General features: G+C 52.8%; 1 protein-coding gene across 1 annotated transcript in view; it reads right to left on the reverse strand.

Annotated features, from left to right (window-relative positions):
• Window positions 1-141: 141 nt before the first annotated feature.
• The window catches only part of BCORL1 (BCL6 corepressor-like 1), a 19,867-nt gene continuing 1,726 nt past the window's right edge, over window positions 142-18,282 (reverse strand). Inside the window, exons 2-12 of the mRNA XM_009892373.1 lie at window positions 17,084-17,174; window positions 14,214-16,790; window positions 13,735-13,900; window positions 13,409-13,489; window positions 12,828-13,250; window positions 8,543-8,772; window positions 7,966-8,132; window positions 7,640-7,785; window positions 6,623-6,700; window positions 1,948-2,101; window positions 142-418 (exon numbers count right to left, since the gene is read on the reverse strand). Coding sequence (XP_009890675.1) covers window positions 142-418; window positions 1,948-2,101; window positions 6,623-6,700; window positions 7,640-7,785; window positions 7,966-8,132; window positions 8,543-8,772; window positions 12,828-13,250; window positions 13,409-13,489; window positions 13,735-13,900; window positions 14,214-16,790; window positions 17,084-17,174 — 4,390 coding nt within the window. The remainder of the gene's footprint in view (window positions 419-1,947; window positions 2,102-6,622; window positions 6,701-7,639; window positions 7,786-7,965; window positions 8,133-8,542; window positions 8,773-12,827; window positions 13,251-13,408; window positions 13,490-13,734; window positions 13,901-14,213; window positions 16,791-17,083; window positions 17,175-18,282) is intronic.

Raw genomic sequence — 18,282 nt, forward strand, 5'->3', positions numbered from 1 at the left:
CCTCTCTCCCCGGCTGGAGGAGACCCTGAGGAGAGGAGGACTGGTGGGCCAAAGACTCGGGTCCCAGCTGCTGGCGCTGAGAGGGCTGCTTCCCGTTGGTCCTTATTATTGCCTCGTGATGCAGGGAACGATCTGTCCCCGTCAGCTGCTCCAGGCCTCATACTCCACCGCCGAACCCAGCAGCTGCAGCAGCTCGGGCTCATAGTGCACCAGCTCCACTGTCTCTGCAGGGCCCTGCGCCGGCTCGGGGCTCTCCTGCACCTCCTCCTGCGCCAGCACCTGGCTGAGGGAGACCTGGCGCTGGAACTCCGCCTTGGGCAGCGTGGCGATCTCCAAGTGCGGGAAGCGGGCCTGGAATATGCGGGAGGACAGCTTCAGCCGCTTGAGCACATCGGAGAAGAGGAACCAGTTGCAGGGCCTGCGAGGACAGCAAGAAGATGGCGGGTTAGGGGCAGAGGGGTCCACAGGCACGTTGCTCACCTCACCTCACCTCCTCCCAGCTGCCGGCACGCTGGCCCTCCCCTCGACGCAGCGCTGCCGGTGAGCTCCAGACACTGTCCTCCACGTGCTCCTCCTCCGCAGGGCCTGGACACACCACACGTACAGGACCTGGGCTCAGAGATGTGCCTGGGTTTGATCATTGCTTGGCAGGTCACACCTTTTTTAAGCTCTCAAAGCAAGACAGGGACATCGGTGTGAAAGTGATGCCTTCCAAGGTGTCCCAACAGCATCCCCCACCCAGCGAGAAGCCACACCAGGGGGTCCATTTCCCACCCAGTCAGGTTATTTTTGAAGGAAAATAACCTCTTCAGAGACACAAGCTGCTCTTAACCTCAGGGAGCTGAAGTGACTGATGTGTTGCCCTCTGGGAAGGGGATGGGGGGCTGTGACCGCCCATGGTACAGAGCAGTGGGCACCAGACGGCCAACACAAACCCAGCTCTCTTTTTGGCTTTACCTATGCTGCTTCTCAGTTTTGTTTTAAAAAAAGTCCTTTCTTAAACCTGTCCTTTCTTAAACCAAAGGGTCTTTCCTTGCTCGGTTCCCTCATCTATAGATCTCCATCATCTATAGCCCCTCAGTCTTTCTCCTCTTTTCATTAATTCCAGGGCACAAGACCTAAGAGACTAAAACGGGGACTGACAGACTTCAATGGCTTTGTGCTGTGCCGGCCATCAGCCAACGAAGCCCAGGCTGGGACTTCTCTTAGCATGTCTACACCACGGGAGTGCCCATCCAATTGAGTGTCCCCTCCAGGTTCCTCCACAGTCACTGGAGAGCTGACCAGTCACACCCAGAGGTTCACCTCAGCCTGACGGTCACTCCTGCCCTCGCTTGGATAAATCCTGCTGTCAAGTCTTTGCTGACTGCAACAAGAGACCAAGGTGACCACCTCAGAGGTGGACCTCTGAGAATTAGTCTAACAAATTCCACCTTATCCTGCATCTTCCACTTGCTTCTCTGACCTGGGACCTACAAAGTGTGGTTTCTATCCTCAGATTTTTCTAAAAAAAGTCTCTGCAACGCTTCATTATGAGATGGTGTGTGATGGGGAGCGTGCCACAGGAGGCACTTCACTGCCTCAGCAGCAGCAATCTCTTCCCCCTCCTGGGGAAGGTGCAATAGCTCCATTCCTCCCTGTCTCTACCTGCAGAACAGGAATAAAGGTCTCTCCTCCTTTGGAAGAGTGCTCTGAGATCTACAGGACACAAGTGCCGCTCTAGATGGCCTGTCTCCTTAGCACACAGTCAGCTTGGGCTCTCGAAGTTTCTCAGGCAGGCACAGATTTTCCATATATGAACATGTTATCCATCACCTGGAGGACAGCCTAAAGGTTTTGTTGTACTGCTGATACCCTCACGAGTTCAAGGGCTCAATTCTGTGAGCTCCCGCTCCCCCCAGCATTAATGTCACCCAAATGCTCTCTGCTCCAGGAACAGATACTCACCCCCGAGAGACTGACACCTGGAGGTTATAGCTGGGAAGCAGTGGCTTGTCTGAGAACTCAAACATGAAGTTGTCTGCTTCTTGCTCCTCTTCCTCCTGGTCTGAACTTCCCGGAGGGTTGAGCAGAAGATCGCATCCAATGCTATCCTTCCCCTCTGCAACACACAAAACAGATGTTGGCATTGCTCACAGTTTCACACCAGCCAGTGCTCATCACTCCCTGGGGAACAGCTCTGCCCAGCTGGACCGGCTACCACCGCAATCTCGCATGCACCTTCCCACAACGTCACAGCAACGGTAGGAGGCAAGTCCCAGGGGCTCCTCCTGCTCTGCTTCCAGTCCCTCGTCTCGGAGAAACTCTGAGTGAGCGCTGGCTGCTCTGCACAGCGGAGACTCCACTCGGTGACCGAGTTAGGTAGAAAGAACATCTTCTGTCAACCTTCAGGTTTACACTGATCCCACACGTGAGACGAGGCACTGCCTGCTTGCAAAATGAGCCACTTGGACTGGCAGTCTTCTCTTGGGTCAGCCACACGCTGACCCCCAGACTCTCCCTGAAACGGCCTCAGCCCCCTCTCCTTTGGCAGCACAGCTGTCCTCAGCCTGGAAGAACCTGTGCCAGAGAGGAAGGAGGTGGACCTACAAGGTGTTTTGTCTGCACAGATCCTATAAAGGAAGGCACTGCGCTCTGCTCAGGGAGTACTTCTCCACCTTCTCCCGCTCTTGACAACTGTCAGCAGGTTATCTAGAGGTGCCTGCCAGCAACTCTGTCTAAATAAGGACTGCAAGGCTGTGCCACCAAAGCGTGCCGCAGATCTAGAGACTAATACAACCAAACAACAATAAGCATGGCTTCAGAGAATCAGCCCCGCAGATTTCTGGCTTAAAGCTGCCTGTTCCAGGAGGTATCCGAGCTCCAGCAGGACCTGCTTCCACAGGAGATGGAGAATAGCATACTTGATCCATAAACCATTTAAAGACAGTTAAATTTACTGTTCACCAATCCTAAAGGCATCTGTTGAAAAATAGCTTGCTGCCTGGATTTTATTATTAAGAGATATGAATAGTCCTGCGTTTGCAAAGGGGTTTTGTCCTGCTGAGGTAATACAAGATAACCCCCCAAATTTCCAGAAAATAGAGTTTAGATTTTACAGAGAGAAGTCAGACCAAATGTGTTGGTGAGCAAATAAACCAATCATGCAAAAGTTCAACACCACGTATGAGAGAAAAAGCTGCAAAAAAATCTTATGGTGTGCTGCATGAGAAAGCTCCACGCACCACACTGCTCTACGAATAAACGCAGCACCCAGCAAGAACGTTATTTTAATAGAGAAACAACAGCAGATGACAGGAGACATAGGCTCAAACAGGGTCTCACAAAAAAAAAAAAAAGTAAATAATTTCTTAGTTCTGCCAAGGAAAAAAAAATATCCCTAAGAAACAGAAAAACAGAGTGCTTAAATCTTCAAAACTTATTGTAGAATAGGACAAAAATAAGTGACATGAATCTTGGTCGGATGTCACTGCTAGGCAAAGCTCAGACGCCATCACCGAAAAAACCTTTCTTGAACAACCCAGGAAAAAAGAATTAAGTGCATTTAATGTGGCAACAATATGGTCCAATGTCTATCCCGAAAACTCTTCTCACTCAGTCCTGTCCATCAGGCCGAGTGAAGGCTGCGACAAGAACGGGAACATCCTGTACCACCGCAGAGCAGCGGGGCGACAATCAGGCACAACAATGCTAGTCCCAGGCGTAGAACAAAACCCTGGAGTGGGACTTAGTATGTGGAACTACAGTAGCACAAAGTGCAAGACGCTGATGACTTTACCATAACCAGAGCTCAGAGATCCCACACCCTGGCTTCTCTCATTATCTTTTGGCCCCCAGAGATTTGCAGACCTAAAGGAAAACGTGGACAACATTCCTGCCTCAAAGAATAGAAACAGATCAAGCAGGGGCCTGGGATTTCTCCTCCACCCTGAGGGACATGCTGTGTTTTGTGCTTCAGCTGGTGGATCTGATGGAAAGGGGAACTCTGAAGGACTGAACCATGGAAGGAGGAGAGCTGTTTTCTGCTGAGCTGGTTTGCTGCCTGTGGCAGCAGCTCAGTTCCTCCGGAGCAGAACCGGGTGCTTCCCTGCCCTGGGGAGTATCTGCTCTTGGTGACCTGAGGTGACTGCTGAAGGTAGCTGAGCCAAAAGGTCCCATTTCCCACTCAGTAAACACCACTGTAAAGACACCAGCCCCCTGTCTCAGGCTTGGGCATCTTGCTCTTCCTTCCCGACTCACCCGGTGTCCCGCAGTAGCGCCTGGCAAAGCACAGGTGACAATGGCGTAACGCTGCCATTTCACTATTGCTGTAAGCCGATCTCGGTGGGGATGAAAAGGAATGTCCCTTTCTGTGCCCGCTGAAAACAGACCTGGCAGGATAAAGGATTACTTCCCAGATGGGTTAGTTCTTTGCCGCAAAATGCCTCCCAAAGGCAGCGTCAAGGGCAGCACTGGGAATGCTCCACGCAGAGGGGCAAAAGGAGGGGCAGTCTGACTGACCCTCTGACAGCAGCGTGGTGGTACTTCAGCTTGGGATCTCCGCTGTCCACTCACCGAGCCAGAGACAAATATCCCACAAGCAACACCAAAGCCACGGAGCTTCAGAACATTTTGCGTAGCTGACATTTCCCTGGGCATCCCCACTCTCATGTCTCGGGGGAACGTACGTTCTCTTAAGTGCTGAGCAGAGGTACCTGTTAAAGTCTGAAGCACCTGAGATGCAAGCGTCAGCCCAGCTGACACTGGAATGATCTTTACACTGCAGGAAGGATGAAATTACGTTTCTAGGGAAGGGTATAGGCAGATCAATGCGGGATTTGTCTGGCTTGTTAACCAACTTCAGGTAGCACAGGAGAGAAGGAAGACAAAACCTGACAGATGGCACCACGTGAATGACGGAAACCCAGCAGAGACACATCCACAGTAGGCAGGATTTAGTGTGAAGTCCCACTGGAAGAGGTAGGACGTGTTTAATAGTGTCTTTTCTGACTCCGCAAGAAACACCAAAAGAGTCAGTGACGATCTGCTTACTGAAAAAAATAATCCCTTTCTTTTTGCCTACAGGGTTGGGGGACAGAAATGTGGGAAAACAAAATGCAAGACAAGACTTTTCAAGAGAAGCCGAGGGATATGGAAATGGAAGAACTGAAACAAGCAGCTAATTTGAGCGAAACACAATCAGCTTGCTTTTCCAAGATCCACTCATTTCATTTCAGGCATTAGGGTACTTGAAAAACAAAATGGCACGTTTCTAAATTACTTGCACGTGGCAGCGGGTCTCCTACAGGGTATGAGAATTGGCAGTCTACAATCCCACGCCAGGATCTCCAAGAGGAAAGGACACTAATGAACAAGACATAAGCAGATACTAGAACTCAAGCACATAAGCTCTCTGGGTAACCAAGAATGCAGCATGCTGTAGTAACCAAAGACAGCCAAACCCTCCTACCCACAAAACCACACACAATTTTCCTTTCTTGTTTATCAGAGAAATCCAAGTGGGAATCAGTGATAAATCAAAAGGGGTAATATCTTTACTTTAAAAATAGTACCATCAAAGAATAGCTATTTTTCTTGTGGTAAAGAGACTTCTTATAGGATCGTGACAGCTTCAAGAGTGAGAAATCCAGAAGAAGGAGACTGTGGTTTGAACAGTTTCTTTGGCATGCCTGAGGTGCAAAAGCCTGTGAACAACGCGTACTTAAGAGTACAGAATTTCTTCTGTTCTGAAACGAAGAGACATCAGAGTCCTCCAAGGATAAGTCCTCTACCAAGAGCACCCTTCCACATGTATCTGAATTTTTTCATTTCTAGAAGGATGTTGGAAATGACGGAGGTGAGCAACAAAAATCAACAGCCTTTTAGCTTGCCAGCGTAAATAACCCAAGTCTTTATGAAGGGCTTGAGAGTGCAGATCTACTGCCTCAGAGGTGGTTGGGAGGGACTCTGCAGTCTGCCGCAGGCCCACAGCTAGATCCAGAACTTCTTCATTCATGGACATCTCGGGGAACTGGAGCAACACAGTGAACTATTTGTAGACTTTGTGCCTGTATCGTTTCAAGGAAACTTCTAGGCTGGTACCCACTATTTTCAGGGAGTGACAGTAAAAGATACAATCACGCCTTCACTTGTAAAAGGTACAATCACTGAAATTGTAAGAAGAGGGCCTCCCCCAGATGAATGCCTCCCCTCCAAAGCAGAGGAGAGGGATGGGCAGCTCTGGGAACCTCAAAGTTCAAGATTTCTACATCCTGAGGGAATAAGTATGTCCTCTGCCTTCCTTGGGTTTATCTTGGTGACTGGTTAGCAGGGGAGTAACAAGAATTGCTCCAAGAATAACGTGGTCTGGGATTGACAGCCAAAGACCCTCAGGAATCACCAGCAGCATTTGGAATCTAGTCTTGCACGCTATGTCCAGCCTACTTGGAGGGATCCACACATGCAGCTTCCCAAACAAAAAAGTCCCTTTCAGGAGCAACTCCCAGCACGTAACATTACAGCAAGATCTCTAAGCCATGAGTTGGGAGGGACGTGGACAGACCCGAGTGAATGATGTGTCACTACCTAGCACTACTTCTCTCTGCTCTGCTGTTGTGAATTAAATGGCACAGACTGAACTCACCTAGTACAGAGCTGCTGTAGAAGTCCCATGCTGTCCGAGGATCTCCATCAGTGCGCCCCTGGAGATCCGAAAGGTAATCTAAAGAGAAAAAATTGAGGGCGTTAATGCTTATCTACTGGTCAAAGCATGATCCTGGCATGCATGTCCATCGACCCTGGCTGAGCCTCTTCACCTCTGCTGCTTTTCCCCACTTTGCAGGTAGGCATTATGGTAAAAGCTGAACCATCACTTGCAAGAAGGGAACCCTCACTCAGGAGGGGACAACATGACCCCAGGCCTGAGAACACAAAATAGAAGCTGGAAGGGGAAAACAACTGACAACGCTAAGTGGGTTGGAAAGACAGGTTCTTAGGTTTGTCTTGAGTTCAAAATTACATCTCCAACACCTGCGTGTACAGTTAAGCCTGGAGGAGCACGGACAGACAGCTGGCAAACAGCATTTTTTCAACACTGGAGATTTTCTGCTTTGTATCCATCTGGGAACCACTGCTACTTTAACTGTCTCTTCCTTGCTGTCATGTAGAAGCCACAACACTCATCTTGCTTCTACACAAACAGGGCAGAAAGCAGGCATGCTTCACTCTCGGCCATGGGGATCCAAAATGGTCCTTTCTACCAAGGGCAGACAGGCAGCATTTGGGCAGAGCTGGTTTTGGGTAGAAAACATCATTACTTGGCAGCAAAAATATGTTCATTTAGGTTATGCAGTAGAACCAGGAACTGTGGAAGAGCATCTCCAGCCCTCACACACAGCACTGTCCTTCGTTGTGTGACCAGAGCATTGCTGTTTCCTGTACCTCAAAGATTGAAAAGTGACTTGTATCTTATTTGGAAAATGGTATATAATTCTATAATTAAAGATCGGGTGGTAAAAACACACACGTAGGCAGGACAGAGCTAAAATTATTCTGTCACCTGCTGCTGAAGCAGCTCTAAACCTTTGACACCCAGATTTGGTCCCGTATGCTGCCAGACAGGAAGGATGGAAACACTGCCACCCCCCGGCTTGGCACCTACCGCAGAGGAAGCGCTTCATCACTTCGCTGGTGGCAAGTTTCACAGCTGTCTGCCCAGAGTAAGTGGCCAGAGTGGGATCAGCACCATAGGAGAGTAGAAGCCACATGGTTTCCAGGTTGTCATTTGCTACTGCATCGTGGACAGGCCTGCAAGGACAGAAGCATTGGCAGGAAAAGAAGAGACTGGAAGAGTTTGCAAAGCAAATGCTCCGGTTTGGGTTAAGACAAATCTAGTGATGACTGACAGCTCTTCCTGAAAAACACACCCTGCTCCCTGTCCCCACACGTCTCAGTGCTTGCCCAGATGTTCCCCTCTCACTGGCTTGCCTTGTGCCATCCTGCGCACTGCAGTTCACGTTGGCGCCGTGCTCTAGCAGAATGTGAAGGATGTCAATCCAGCCTCGCGCACAGGCTTCGTGCAGAGCTGTGTAGCCAGCGTTGTCACGATGGTTCACGTCACTGCTCTTTTTCTGCAGGCAATACAGCACTACGTCCTACAGGAACAAGATCATTGCAGGCCTGCTTACTCACAAACCCAGACAAGGCAGCATAGGACACAACGCAGAAAAGGGAACCAAAACTCACCTTGTAGCCCAGGCGAGCTGCTCGCTGCAGAAGGGTCTCCCCTGCATTTTTGTTCACAATCAGCCGCCGAGCTCCAGGAGGAATGTTCTGGGCCACGGGCAATTCGGGGGAGCTCCCTGGGCTGACCCGACGGGACTTACAAAGTGGCCACAAGTCCTGCGGCTTCTTCGGAGGCCGCATTTTGGGCTGGTTGCAGCAGCCTTTCCCCTGGAAAAGAAAGGAATACAACTCCTTGGCACATGTGGCCACAGCTTACTAAAGAGAGTCCCCTTCTCTCTCAACCCCCCATGCATGTTCCCCTCATCAGCCCAAGCCATACCTTCCCCTCGTCACAGATCCCTGCCAGGTGTTTGGTTTTACATTTGCGTTTTCCTGATGGTTTCTCCAGCTCTTCTTGGACAGGAGAGCTGTCTGAGTGCTCCAGGAAGAAGCCATTCCGAAAGTCTGGGCGTCCTTGAGATTTTCGGGGGGATGGGGAAAGCCTGCTCCTCAGTCGTAGCTCTGTGCCTTTACCCTGCACGGACTCCTTCTGCTTCCGGTACCTAAAATCTAAAGGAGAAATGGGAATGAGGAGCTTCTGTAGGTACAGCACCAAAGGTCAGCAACCCAGATCTGTGCCACCAGGCAAAACGAACTGCCCATCTTTGATGGCTGCACATCCAGAAATCCACACTCATGGCGGAGGCACTGCAGTAAGCAGAAGCAGAGTGAATCTGCAGATTATCCCTATCAGGGAGATTCTCTCCAGCAGCATCAGGGATTCTCCCCATCAGCATGGACACCAGACGCCCAACGACAGACAGCCATCCTGGTCTGAAACAGCCAAGCCTACTGAGAGCTGGGGCCTGCACACAACTGACCAAGGCTTTTCCTTAGGGGAACCCAGTATGACACAATACAGCTTGTCAGCACGCTTCCCAGTAGTTTGGTAACTGCCTGCTGCCATATGGTGCGCTCCCCTACCTGTAAGGCTGAGCAGGACCCACGTGGGATGCCCCTTAGAGAGACAGAAAATGCAGGAGGTATCCCCTTGAAGCTGCCTGTGAACAGTCATTGATTCCCTGCCTACAAAACCAGACCCTCCCCTTCTCATGTCTCCCCCTTAAGTTAGGTTGCACATTAAAGTTTTGATTAATATGCATGCAGGTAGGAAGCACCAGGATGCCTCAAGAGAAAGCCAGTCTTTTCTTCCTTGCTCCATACAGAGCTGCAGGGTTGCTCATTATGGAGCCCTGCGCATCGCGCAAGGACAGGCCCTCTGCTTCCCTGAAAGAGCAGCACCCTGTACCAAGGGCACAACAGCAACGGGGAAACAAAGTATGGAACAAGAAAGTAAAGCCCTGAGAACAAATAACTGCCCTGATTTGTGCGATGCCATACACTTCCCTCTGAGCAGATGATCAGTGATGGAATAAACCAGGTTACAAAGGATGAGCACTGGAGACCAGAGGACAGAGGCGGCATCTGTACGCAGCTTTGCAGAGTCTGAATCTCTCAAGCCTAGCTCTCTCCACGGCTCTGGGCACTTTGTTTGGGAACAAAGACTTTGCTTCATTTCCAGGTGAAGAGCTAGGAGATGCCCTGGGGGGTTAGTTCAAGGGATCAAAAGGATAAACTCCAGGAAAAAAACTACTGTCCATTAGGGACACTGCTGCCTTCAGTACAAGGCAGGTTTTGTAGATCTCCAGGAGCAGCACCTTCAGCTTCCACATTATGCTGAGACTCTAGATTCTCCACATCAAGCACCACACATAACTTCTACTTATGTCTTGTTATTTTTAGGAAGCAGGGGCCATGGATCTTGCGCAGAAAAACGGGTTTGGCCAAGATACCAAGTAAAACCACAAATAAAATCTCTAAGCAAACATGTCTCAAGTACTGTTGTGCTCTTCTGGTCTCCACATCTCAGGAAGAACAGAGTGGAGATGGAGAAAAGCATTCAAAACAACTGAAGGCTGGAGAAGTTACCCTGGGACTCCTCAGTCTGGAGAGGAGAAGGCAGAGAAGAATGTCACCAAAATTTGCAAAAATCATAAAAGGGTAGATCAGCTGAGTGGAGGAATCTTGTTCACCCAATCCAGCAGCACAAGACTTATGGGCACTCAATGAAATAAGTAAGAGATAAGTTAAAAAACAGACAGAAGAAAGGACTTTGCACAGCAAGGAGGGAACTTCAGGGCTTCACTGCCACCAGAGGTGGTGGAGGAAGATGTTATCAGCAGGACCAGAGAGGATTTAGGGAAATTCATGGACAACAGACCCATAAAACAGTTGTAGAAGGCCTGGGTAGGGACAGTCCTTATTTAGCTGTTCTGGATGCTGGGGAAGCCCGGGTGGCTCAAGTCTGGGCAGTGGCTATGCTCAAGTGCTGGCCCTGCATAGCCTCTGTGCTTCCCACCGTCTGGAGAAAACTGTGGGCAAGACAGACCCTGACGCAATGCAGCACTTAGGCAAGGAACAGGAGACAACTCCTGGTTCTGAACAAAGTGGACTGCACCCACGAGACATGGTCTGGGGTGGCAGTTCTGACTTCCTACCACACAGAACAGCGTACTTGTTTTTAAATCACTAGCCTGCTTGCTGTTTTGGAAGCAATCACCGGACAGAGATTTCTGTTGGGCTGTCTGTAACACTGTCCTTGTCTTTTTTACAGTATTGCAATACTTTGACGACTAACCCAGGGCAGTATATGAGGACTGGAGATGCTCCTTCCCCGATATCCTTCTGCCAATGTGCAGGGACTCTGAGCAGCAGTGAAATGCCAGGGTGTGCACTCATAGGTGACGAACAACCAGTCCAGCTGATCAAAGCGGTCTGCCCAAAAGCAAGGCAGTACCGTTAGAGAGAGGAGACACCACCAATGGAGCCAAGCGTTACCTTCACCATTAAAAGGGATACAGCCTCCTTCACCCAAGTGCCCACCCTGAAGCCTAGGGGTCCTGGTTGTTTCTTTGGTGCACTTGATGACGAGGTGGTGTTAGCAACCAAATATTGCCTGTGTTAACCCCTGTCCTGGAGGGCACTCGGCCCCAGCGAGCCAGGCGTTTGTCAGTGGGTCGCTGCAGCTCGGACCCGAAGGTGATGCAGATTCTTTAGCTAGTGCAGGATACACTGCTTTTTCCAAACGTGGGCTGCCCCCCCTGTCCCTCCTCTGGCTGCCAGCCAGCTTACAGTGCCACTGTAATGCCCAGGGCCTCATCTCCAAAGCCAGCAATGGCCCTAGGCCTCAACTTCTGAATCCAAAATATAGGTCACCCTATGTGAGGGCCAAGCAAGCAGTCCCTGAGGGAAACTGGCTTCTGGACAGAAGACAGACACTCTTAAGATGCGTGGTAAGGCTCCTGGAGAAAACCCTCCCAAATGCTGCTGCACTCAGACCTCCTTCTCAGGCTCTGTTTGGAACAGCAGGAGACAGTCTGAGAGCGCCCTTGAACTGCAAAGATGCCGGGAAGCCCATCAGAAACTTTACTCCTGTCTCACAGAAGCACCCAGACACTGCAGCAGTGGTGTAAAACTGCCAGAGCAGAAACGTAGCTTGGGAGATCAGCTGGTGGGAGGATAGCAGCCATCTCTACTACTTCTCACAGCACTTCAGCAGCATCTCAACCTCTCCTGAGGACTGTCAATCTGAGCACCAATGTGGCAGAAGGCAACAGGTCCATATCCACTAGATCGCCTCCAAGAGAAAGGCCCAAGCATACAGAGGGCTGGCAGAAGTGAGTCCCCCAACACTGTGGCTCGGACATGCTCTTCTGCAACCCTGACAGAAGTTACCTGTGGGACACTTGGACACAGCTACAAGCTACAAGCCAGCTGTCAGCACACACACTGAGACATCTGTGTGCTGCTGGATGAATCCCAGTCTTACTTCCAACAGCCTCAAACTGCCCCTGCACGGACAGAGAGAAGGAACCGCAGAGACCTCTAAGCCTCAGGGAAACGCAGATTTTGTTTTGGCTACATGGTTCGGGCAGTTATGGGAGAAAATCCAAGAGCAGAGGTAGAACAACGAGCAGGACACAGGCAGGTGGCACAGCGTTCTCCTCCTAGCAAAGCTGCAAATACGAACCACAGAGGGGGATTTCTCCATCGCCTGCAGACACTCTAGCTTTGTTAATCTTCTCGCCCTTGTGCTCCCTGGTGCAAGCTCGCAAGTCGCCTTAATAAAGCAAGATAAAGCGTAAAGAAGCCCAGTTGAATTGTGATGGCTCCATCTCCCTCTACTGTAGCTGGGAATGCTGAACACTACTCCCAGGGGCCCATGCTTGTCCAGAAATATTTCACTGTGCTACCTCGCCCGATTCTCATTTTCCCACGCCCTCTGTCTTAATCTGAGGGTAAGATCAGTATCTAATTAGCCACGTAAGCTGCTGTTTCCTACTCCAAAATTCACTGTAAATATTTTTCAAAGAAGAGCTGATCAATTGAAGCAGCCCATGCTGTCGACATCAAGCCATTAATAATGATGGAGTTTCATCATTACAAAAAACCCCAAAACAAAACCAAACCAAAAAGCCCCCCAAAACCCCACACTACAAAAAAAGCAACAAAAAAACCCATGTTGGTCCCCAGCCTGGTACCAGAAACTCCTTCCCAGATTGTACCTGCTTTGGATTTTCGCCTCCTGTGGGCATAGCCCACTCGCTCTTCCTCTCGCTCAGTCAAATATTCCCCTGTCTGGTATTTCCGACTTTTCTGTCGTCTCCTTTTCTTCCTTTTGATGTGGCTGTCATCTTCCTCCTCCTCGTTGGGCTCCCACAGCTGCCTGGGCGATTCCACTCTCCAAGGCAGCTCCCGGGTCCTCCTCGTGTAACAGCTGCTCCTCTCAGAAAGAGACCTGTCCCTGGCCCTGCGACTGTGATAGCGTGACGTCCTGTGGGATTTTCGCAGCTTGCGACGTTTCAAGGATGTCTCTTCCTCCTCTTCTTCATCCTCTTCTTCCTGATCCTCCTCCAGCAATGGTAAAATCTCCTGACCAGTCACATCACACTCTCCCGTCACACCAGCAGAAGAGCCAGCGACGCTTCCTGCAAGAAAGCGGGATATCTAGATGACAAAAAAGCCAAGAGTATCTACAAGAAAAACCCTGCAAGGTGGGACAGAAGACAGGCAGAAGGCCACATAAAAACAGTAACGCTCACAGTCCACCCAAGACTCCCACCTGGGTCCCCTGGCACCAACTCACCCGACTGACTGCGCGTCCGGCTGCTCAGCACCACAGGAATGAAATCCCTAAAGTTGTTCTTGGGCTTCTTCTCAAGGTAACCTGAGGGGAAAAGTGAGCCTTGAGAAAACATGCCACAGATCTGTGCACGCACGTCTGCTGGCCTGGGAAGGGCAGGCCAGCATCACGCTACAGCTCTATTTTGGTTTGCAATCCGCTACGGGAAGCCACCAGCTCCAGAAGCTGTTCAGCTTCAGGGGAGCAGCAGCTTGGCCCCACGGGCATCAGGGCGACAGGAATCGCTGCAGCCGGACCCGGCAAGAACATGTTGCCATTCACAAGAGTACCTTCCTCATGGCTGTCCCCGCGGTGCGCCGGAGATGGGAACTCCGTCTTTGCTGGCCTCCTGCGCTTACGCTTTACCCTGAGGCTGTTGTGATCCTTCACTGATCCCAGGCTGGTTCGGCCTTCTCGCTTGCTGAGTTCATGTGGATTGTCGTGGTGTTTTCGCCACTGTGGATGGAGGAGACAGAATGAAGCCTGAGCTGCCAACTGGCTGAGCTGGAGTAGCAAAGGAGAAGAAACAAACCGCTGTCCCCCGCTCATCATGCTGGTGCCCTTCAGTGTATTTGAAACCCTAGATCCATTTTTGCTCCAGATAACCTGCAGACACAGGTACATTAATCCCCTGCAAGGTAATGCCAAAAAGCATGGGTGGAAATCCCTGTGCACTCAGCTGCCCTCCCCGGTGAGAGCTCCCTCCTCACCCCCGACCTCACCCGCTAACCTCTGCCATAACCCAACGCTCCCAGCCCATCCCACCCACCTTCCGGCCGTGCACACTCCGGCTCCCCGATTTGCTTGGCGACTCCTCGCTGTCCTGGGCTTGGCACTTCAGTCTCTTGTGGGCCTGCCTGCTGTCCCCATCATGCTGCCGCTTCGACTTGCAGCGCACGCTGCCCTCTTGCTTGATTTGGCCCGCTCCTTTGAGCTTGACCTCGGCAAAGGCCTGGGGAGCAGTCCCGGCTCGCAGGCAAGTCACAGAAGTAAATGAGATGTCACACTCCACTCGCTCCTTCTTGACCCTGCACAGATCCACCTGACGCACGCACTGGAGGGGCTCTGCAGCTGGTGGCTCCTGGGAGCTTTCGCAGCCCAGCTCCTTGCGTTGACTCTCCGTGGGCACAGCGGGCACCTCCGAAATCATTCGCAGGCTCTGCTGCCCAGCCACGGGCAGATCATGCGACAAATACGCTGCTAACACTTGGTTTTTAGGCTTTGCATCCAACTGTTTGACACCACAGCTCCCCTGGGGAGCCTCAGTCTGTACACTGCCCTCCTTACTGGAGTCAGCCTCTGGTCGATCACACTCTTGATTCTTCTGAGGGTTGTCCAGCTTCCCCTTCCCACCTTTCACATCCAAAGCACTGGTCTGAAGAGATGGATCTGCATCCAACGGGACTGGATTGGCCGGCTCCTCGTAGAGCTTGGGCAAGGCCCGGCAGCTCTTGCTCTTGCCTGCAGCTTCCCGTTCCTGAGGCGGGTGCCTGGGCAGCCCCTCCGGCAGGCTCTGGGCGGCTGTGCTGGACTCGGTGGGCTGCACGCTCGGGAATGCCGGCAGCTCACCTGCACCAGCTGGCTTGCAGGAGCTGGTCTGGTTCGGGGGCAGCTGCCCTGTCGTGGAGATGCCAATTGAAAGCAGAGGGGCTTGATGATAAGGAGACCAGCCGAGAGGCAGAAGCTGAGGATTGGAAGGTTTTCCGTTCACGGGGCATCGTGGGTACACACTTCCCTGGCCGGGATTCCAGGTGGAGATGTCCTTGGATTGACACAAAGGGGCTCCTGGAGCAACTCTGCCGTGAAGAAGTCTCCTGGCAGGATCCTGCTGTCCTTCTGTGCTGACCTGGTTGGCTTTCTTCCCGCAGGGAACCCCAGCGCCGCGAGGCTCCCCCTGATCAATGATGGAAATGGGCTCCTGCTTGGGAAGGTGGCGTGGGTCCCTGCTGAAACTCACACCGGGGTCCTTGCTGAGCAGCAGCGAGGCAGGCACCGGGTTGGCGACACCGACATAGGTGCCTGGAATGGTGCTGATGAGCGTGGTGTTCTTCACCCAGGAGCCTTGCTCACCATTGCGCAGGAACTCGGGGAAGATGACTAAGGGAGGGGTGGTGCCGAGACACGAGGTGACGCTGCTGCCCGTAGTCTGGGCTGCACGCTGGGACTTGGACAGGACCGTGGTGAGAAGTGCTTTGCCGCTGGTGTGCACGGGCGTGAGGATGGGCATAGGAGGTGTTTTGCGTTGACTGGGTGGAGGCAGTTTCTGACGATTGGACTTGGAGGAGAGATCGAGAGGCATCTCACTGCACTCTGGAGAGGAGACCATCTCACGCTCTAACTGTGGAGGGGACTTCAGAGGAGAGAGTGAAGTGGCAGCCCCCGGTGCATGCTGCTCGGGAGCTGCCGGGGCTCTGGCATGCACACCGGTGCCGGAAGAGGGAGCAGCGCTCCCAGACGATGCTGCCAGCGGAGGCTGGCTGGATGAGAGGGAAGGGCCAGCAGTGGATGGGGGAGCGCCCTCGGCAGCAGCCTGGGCACCGCTTCCGCCCGAGGGCGAAGGGCAGCTAAGCTGATTCACCTCCACAGACACCACTTTGGCGTCTGAAGCCAAAGGTCTGGTGACAGAGAAGGTGTAGGGGTAGGAGCGCAACTCTGGGGAAGCGATAATGCCCGGCAGGCAACGCTCGTGTAGGTAGGAAGGCAGGACGGGGAGGGTGAGTGTGGAGGAGACCCCCAAGGTGGCTGGAAGTGTAGCCACACTGAGCGGCTGCCCACAGCTGGGTGGTGGGATGTACACCAGTGACTGGCTCGGGCTCAGAACGGCTCCAGCCTGAAAGGACAGGGGCATTTTTTGCATAGCAGGGGCCTGAGATGTGGGAAAGCACACTCTGTTCAAAGTAAAAGTAGCAGGAGTGGAGGCAGAGGTGTTGCAGCTGGAGACAACCACAGACAATGTCCCTTCTGCCAGCACGCCCGGCCCTTGTGCTCCAGTGCTTGGGGTGGTTTTCTCCTTCCCAGCAGGCTCACTCTCGGGAGCCACGGAACAGGCTGGAGGAGCATCAGCCTGCTTGTTGCTGTGAGGATCTGCAGGTGTCCAGGCAGCATCAGCACCGCTGCTGTCCTGCTCAGCAGCTCTGGGGATTGCAGGCTCCTGCCCTCTGCCATCCCCCTGGCTTGCCAGAGGGCCCAGGGCATCATCTTTCACAGTCTTTCCTGCACACTCCGGGTTTGGGTTGGGATCAGGCGGCTGCTCTTCCAGTTTGGGCCCAAGCTTTTCCTCCTCCTTTCCCTCAGCATCCAGCCCCTGGGCACCGCTGCCACCACCGCTGACTGCTGTGAGCTCCACCTGCAATAAGAAAGGAGAAAGTGTTCCTGAGAGCTGTGCAAGTGGCTCCTTCAGCCACTTGCTGGTGCAAGAAGGTGCAGGCAGCACCTTCTCTCTGCCCACCCCCCCAGGACACGGAGGCAGAAGTGGCAAATGGCTCTTGCCCAACTAGAGCACTGCTTTGCCCTTATTGCACCTAGTGACACTCCTCTTGAGAAGGAGCCCATGGGATCCATTAGGGCAGATGCTCTTGCTTGGCCTGTTCGGTCAGGGAAAGGCTTTCTTGGACCCTGACACGCACGCAAGGAACTCACCTTGGAAAGGCTGCTGCTGACGCAAAACTCTTGAGACCCCAAGTGCTGGGAGCTGCTCGTTTTAGACTCCTCATCAGAAAGGGGGGCTCTCCTAGCCGAAGAACAAGACACAGCATTACAAAACCCCAAGACACCCTCCCAGCATCCCACCCCTCCCAGTCACCTCGTGGGACAGCAGAGCAGCTGGCAGCCTGGAGAAGCGTGCCTGCTCCAGACAGCCAGCTCCTCATTGCCACATGCTACATGGCGGCCACCACAGACTGAGGGGGTCCAGAGCACTGCTGTCCACTGCAGTCTTCCCGCTCCCGGTGCTCTGCCCGCTGGAAAACACCTCCTCATACATCCGTGCTGACTCTACGGCTCCTATGGGCCTGACAGGGCTTTCTCCGTGGCCCAGCAGCTCTGTGCACCTTCCTTACCCACAGCCAGTTTGACACCCTCCCGCTCCCACCATGGGCCAGCCCAGCCCTCCCTGACTGCGCTGCGTCACAGCCCGGCTCCACACACCCGCTCCCGTCCCCTCCGCTTCCCATTCTGCCCCACCACACGTTTCCACTCCCATCCTTCTCCCAGCCCCATCCTGCTTGTCTCTTCTTCCACAGGCACCTCCTCATTCCCGTTCCTCCGTCTCCCTGCCACGCTCACTCCCTGCCCTGGGACTTTCTAGCCCTGCTGCTCTCCTCCAGCCTCGGGTGGAGATCTCCCTCCAGCGCCAAAGCTCTTCAGCCCGAGCTGCCCGTGACGGGAGCAGCGGGTGTCCGCAGCCGCCCTGGTGTGTGCAATGTCCTGCTGGCCAGTTCCCGAGTGGAAAGCCTGAATTCCAGATAAGGATTGCGAACTCCACGGAAACAGGGCACACTGAGGAGACAGATCTCCTTCTGATCTACGAGAGGACCGGGCAGGAGAGAGCACTTGCCCCGGGACACTCCAGCCCCAGCAGCATTCACCCGGTGACGATTCTCTGATCTTTTAAGGATCGTTTAGACAAACTGCTGGTGCCCCAATAAAAAAAGCTATAGTTTAGTTTCTGCTGATAACGCCATTTTTTCTGGATTCACTCCCCTACCCCCCAGGCTTCCACAACAAACAGCAGACACAGGCGATGGGAGGAAGGTTTCTCCTCGGGCTCCCCTGTCCCCGGCAGCGGGTCCTCACTCCGGGCTGCCTCACGACGGCCCGGCGCAAACCCCGCTGACCCT

This window comes from Charadrius vociferus, unplaced genomic scaffold, assembly GCF_000708025.1.
Source record: "Charadrius vociferus isolate BGI_N301 unplaced genomic scaffold, ASM70802v2 scaffold2299, whole genome shotgun sequence".
Taxonomy (NCBI): domain Eukaryota; kingdom Metazoa; phylum Chordata; class Aves; order Charadriiformes; family Charadriidae; genus Charadrius; species Charadrius vociferus.